At 32.5% G+C, this 4,725-nt stretch overlaps 1 protein-coding gene across 1 annotated transcript; it reads right to left on the reverse strand.

The window, feature by feature from the left end:
• Positions 1–2,373: 2,373 nt before the first annotated feature.
• Positions 2,374–4,185, reverse strand: LOC104880728 (B3 domain-containing transcription factor VRN1-like). The gene is made up of 4 exons (XM_019222965.2): positions 3,689–4,185; positions 3,057–3,600; positions 2,884–2,978; positions 2,374–2,768 (listed from the first exon to the last, which is right to left on the reverse strand). Exons 1-4 carry the CDS (start codon positions 3,755–3,757, stop codon positions 2,496–2,498), a joined length of 981 nt encoding a protein of 326 aa, XP_019078510.1. The 5' UTR covers positions 3,758–4,185; the 3' UTR covers positions 2,374–2,495.
• Between the last annotated feature and the right edge of the window lie 540 nt (positions 4,186–4,725).

Genomic DNA, 4,725 nt, shown 5'->3' on the forward strand with positions numbered 1-4,725 from the left:
TAAGAAGATGATTAATACGGGTGGGATCAAAATGTACCATTGATTCCGATTCAACTTCAAAGTAAAAGATGAGAGCACACTTTGTATTTTGATTTTAAAGAATAATTTTTTTTTCTTTTACGGTTTTTAAAATTTATTTTGAACATTTGTTTAAAATTTATGTTTCAATTAGAAGTAATGAATTTTTTTCCTTTTATTTATTTATTTCTTTCTTTTTTTCTCTTTAAATGAATGTTAACATTTTTTAAATATTTAATTAAATTCTTATGCAAATATTATTTTTGTAATGATAAAGTATATTTCTAAAATTTACATCTAAATTTTGTACAAATGCCAAGAGTTTTGTCTTTTGGATTGATTTGTCTTTTAATTGGTCCTACTTTTTTTCTAATGTATTGAGATGTAAGAGAAGATATTTAATTTATTGCGCATTTGAGAGTGTTTTTATTTTAAATGTTTTTAGTAGAAGTATAATCACTTATCAATTATTAAGTGTTTTTCCAAATAACACTATAAGAGTGTGTTTGACAGTGATTTTAGGAAATAGTTCTAATCTTTCCAACACTTGAAAATTTTTATATTTCATTTATTAAAAATATTAGAAACACTTCCTACCATCACTACCAAACTAAGTGATTTTTTAATATTAAAAATGATTTTTTTTTTTTAAATGTTTCCAAAATTTTGTCAAACACATAAATTTTATTCAAAAATATTTTTTAAATTGAAAGTATTTCTTAAAATTATAGTGAAACAGAATTTAAATGAATTTACATACTAATTTGTTTTAGGAATTGGATCATGGTTTATAATTACAGCTTTTACACATATTTATATGTTTATTTCAAATTATCTCACAGATAATGAAAGAGCAAGAGCAAGATTCACATAAAAAGGGGTATTTCGAACCATGATTCATCTTGTATCCCGGCATCCATATAAATTCAATGGCTCATTAGCATAAATGAAAGGAAAGGGTAGGTACCATAAAAACATCATAATCTCATTAAAAAAAGGATCGGATGAAATTATTAGATGCTATGTACTGAATTAGACTAACTATCAAATTAAGGAGACGTAGAAATTAGAAAAGAGGAAAATTAATAGCATAAAAAAATTATTTGAACTAAATCATTTTTGGGTGTGGAAGAGCCTCTTCACATTTTTTATTTTTATATTTTTTGCATTTTTCATTTATATATGTATCAATTTTTATAATAGAAGTCATTATTAAATTATTAAATACCATCTCTACCCTTTTTTTTTCTTAAAGATTTTTCATTATATTTTTTTATTTAAATGAAATAAAAAAAAGGGAAAGTGTAGAAAGGGGTTGTAAAAAAAGAATTAACTTAAAAAAATATAGTATACTTCACCAATTAAATATTGGTCACGCCTCTCTAGTCTCTATTAACTTTCTAATCTTTCATTGGGTTAACCCATGTCAGTAATTTAATTGATTTGGTTGAAGTGTCTCTCAAACCTCGTGAAATGGTTCCATTCATCATCTTTTCCAAAGGTTTCAACATCTTTTTCCAAAGTGCAAGGAGGGTGTGCATCCCTTGGAGATGCAATCCTCCTTCAGGACAAGAAACCAGACTCGGCCATTTTAGGATTGGCACGCCGCGCGCATGCAGAACTGCAAGGGTTCGTACAAAAATTTGAATGGAAAAGCATAAAATTATATACTCTTTTGGGTTTGGTTTGCAACTTTGCATAGATACCTTTCAAAGAAAAATATAACCAAGTCCTTTTCTCCCTCTTTAAACAAAACAACCACAGAGACTCTTCTGCTACAGAGGAAGAGTTGAAATAAACAATAATGAGCCCTTCCAGGATTTACACCCAGAATCTCTCTGTCTGTGAAGCTCAAATCCTGAACCAGACGAAGAAGGAAAATGGGAAAATGCATGTTAAACCTAACTAGTTGAACAGGTCAATTTCCATAAAAGGCTGTGGAGGTTTTAATGAGAATCATCAGCAGCAAGGCAAAAATATGTGACATTTCTTTGCCTAATGCACAAACATATGCAAAAATGAAGTATATTTTGTGTTGAAAGCTCAACCACATAAATATGTCTGCTACTACCAACATAAGATGGAGGCAAGTGACTATGAAGAAAGATTTTCTGATCTAAAAGATTTAGTTGCTCCAACTTGTTTGCTGGCAGTCAACGCTAGCTCTGCACTTTTATAGGAACCTTTCTGCTAAATTAATGGATCATCTGAACTATAATTCTCCCTTTTATTTTTCACTACAACTTCTCAGGTTCCAGGTCCACTCCAGATTTATGGATACAAAAATAATTGCTAATGAAGAAAAAAAGAGATATACCAACAAAATTATATCATTCATCCTACAAAATAATTGCATTGTCAAACCACATTTCATTTTGAGAGTTCAAAGACAATCAAACAGCACAAAATTCATCTGAACACTTGTCCAAAATCATGCCAAATCAAGCCTCCATATACAAAATTTAAAAGTTCTACTCTCACTGCTGCAGGTGATCATGACCTGCATCTTCATTGTTCCGAAATATGACAACCTTGAGTGAAGTTCCGGTGCATTCGATCAGCTCGAAGGCACAGACATCACCTACTTCCAAAGAGTTATCTCTCGCAAACTTTGTCCAACCAGAGGAGAATTTTACATTGGATTTTTTCATAATGTATTTGACAGACCAAGTTCTTCCATCTGAAACAGAAAGGGTTGTTTTGTTGTTATCCCTTTTGAAGTGCCTCTTGACAAAACTCACTGGTATACCCTGCATGGGTAAACAAAAGATTATTTTCTTTAAAAATCATGATCTGTGAAAATGTTGAGATTTGATATGCCAATTCTTGAGCAAAAATAAACTCTATTGTGATTTAAAAGCTTACCAAACCGTACCAACTACCAACATAAGATGGTCGCATGGTGACAATGAAGAAAGGATTTTCGGATTTGAAAGCTTTAGCTCTTTCTAGAGCTCCATCTGAAATGGATGGATAAGATTACAGCAGCATGAGGCATCAATCAAATACAAAATAAAAACTCAAGCAAAATTTATTACCCCTAAAATTTGGAATTGAGGAATCATAAAGGTGGGAACTGCAAGCATTATGAGGTCTAAAAGAAGGATTGTTTTTTGTTATCATCCTTGTTTTGTGGGTGGTTGGAAAATCACTCTGAATGTCCTCAACTTTTGGCAAGCTGCTTGCTCCATTAGGGTGGAACACTACTTCACTAGTGGTAACATCGATCGTGTCTATATGATTTGTTGTTTTGGAGGATGGAAAATCATCCAAAATCCCAACAGAAACTTCGTGAAGGTTGTCGTCATGAGTGGGAGTAGTAGCGTATGGATATTCAATCTCAGAAGCGGTCATATCAAATATAAGCACATGGAAATGGGAACTGCCTTCGTATCTGAACAGTAAGAAATGCCCATATCCTATAGAATAGAAGTCAGCAAATCGCTGCCATCCACTGCCGAACAAAACCTCACCATGGAGTTTCAACAATTCTACTCGCCATTCAGCGCCAGTGGGAAGGTGGAGGAACACAAAATTTGAGAGACTGTTTCCATATTCTTTTAGAAAAATCTGAGGAATTCCCTGTGAAATTTTGTTGACAAATTCACTGTTGTACTGTGGTAGTACGAAAGAATAAAATTAGCAGAAGGCAAGAAAGAGGAATACTCACAGGGTATCCATGTGTAAGAAACGACGGGTGTATGATCCTGAAAAAGTGTGGCTTCTGGGTGGAGGTCATGGACTTCTGAGACCTGAGGAGGAATAGGAAGAGCAGAGGAGGAAGATGAAATTGCGTTAAATGTGATTTAATACATTTCCGGGGCTCGAGACCAATCACAAATGACAGGTTATACCTGCCCCCTTCACATTCTCTGCCACGTGGAAGAAAAAAAATTTATGTTTTATCAATTTTCTGCTTCATTTCAACCTAGTTTCTCTAAACTTTGGGCCAACCTAGATTATCTTAGTCGTTTCACAACTTCGCTCAATGGTGCAAGAAAGGGAACGCCTCTCGCACATTTGATAATTTATACATCCGGTTAGATAATTAATTAATAAAGGATGGGCTCCAACCTCATAAAGTGGCTTGAACCCATGTTGTATCATTCCTTTTTATTGAAAATTCCTTCAATATTTCTCTTGAAAGCTTTGGGAAATAGAAAATATGGCATGGAGAATGATTATGTTCCAAGTGTATTAATTTTTTAACTTAGAAAACTTTATATATATATATATATCAAAACCTTAAGAGAACATTTTGGAGAGATTTTCTTGAACTAAACTTACAAAAAAACTTTTAAAATATAAAAATAGGCTAAAAATACATTATCAAAAGCTCAGGCATTCAAAGGTCCCAAAGAAGACGAGGAATATTTGAACATTGGATTGTCCTATGAGCGAACAAACATCCCATGTGTGATGTTGGAAGGTCTATGCCCCAAATTGTGCTTTTGGCTCTATCTTTTACATTCCCTACAAAATCACACCTAGTACACATGTAATTATCATTTCTCATACTCTAATATATTAAAGTGTTCATACATCAAATATGAATAGAGTTACAAGCATGACTTGAACTCAATTCTAATTAATAAGACGCCAAAAGTATGATACCTTGAACTCAATGCAATAATTGAACAAAACTGTCAGCCTACTCTAATACATCAACATTAAAAACTTCATATATATATTTCTATTGCTTTATAA

The sequence above is a fragment of the Vitis vinifera genome, chromosome 11 (genome assembly GCF_030704535.1).
Source record: "Vitis vinifera cultivar Pinot Noir 40024 chromosome 11, ASM3070453v1".
NCBI classification, from domain to species: domain Eukaryota; kingdom Viridiplantae; phylum Streptophyta; class Magnoliopsida; order Vitales; family Vitaceae; genus Vitis; species Vitis vinifera.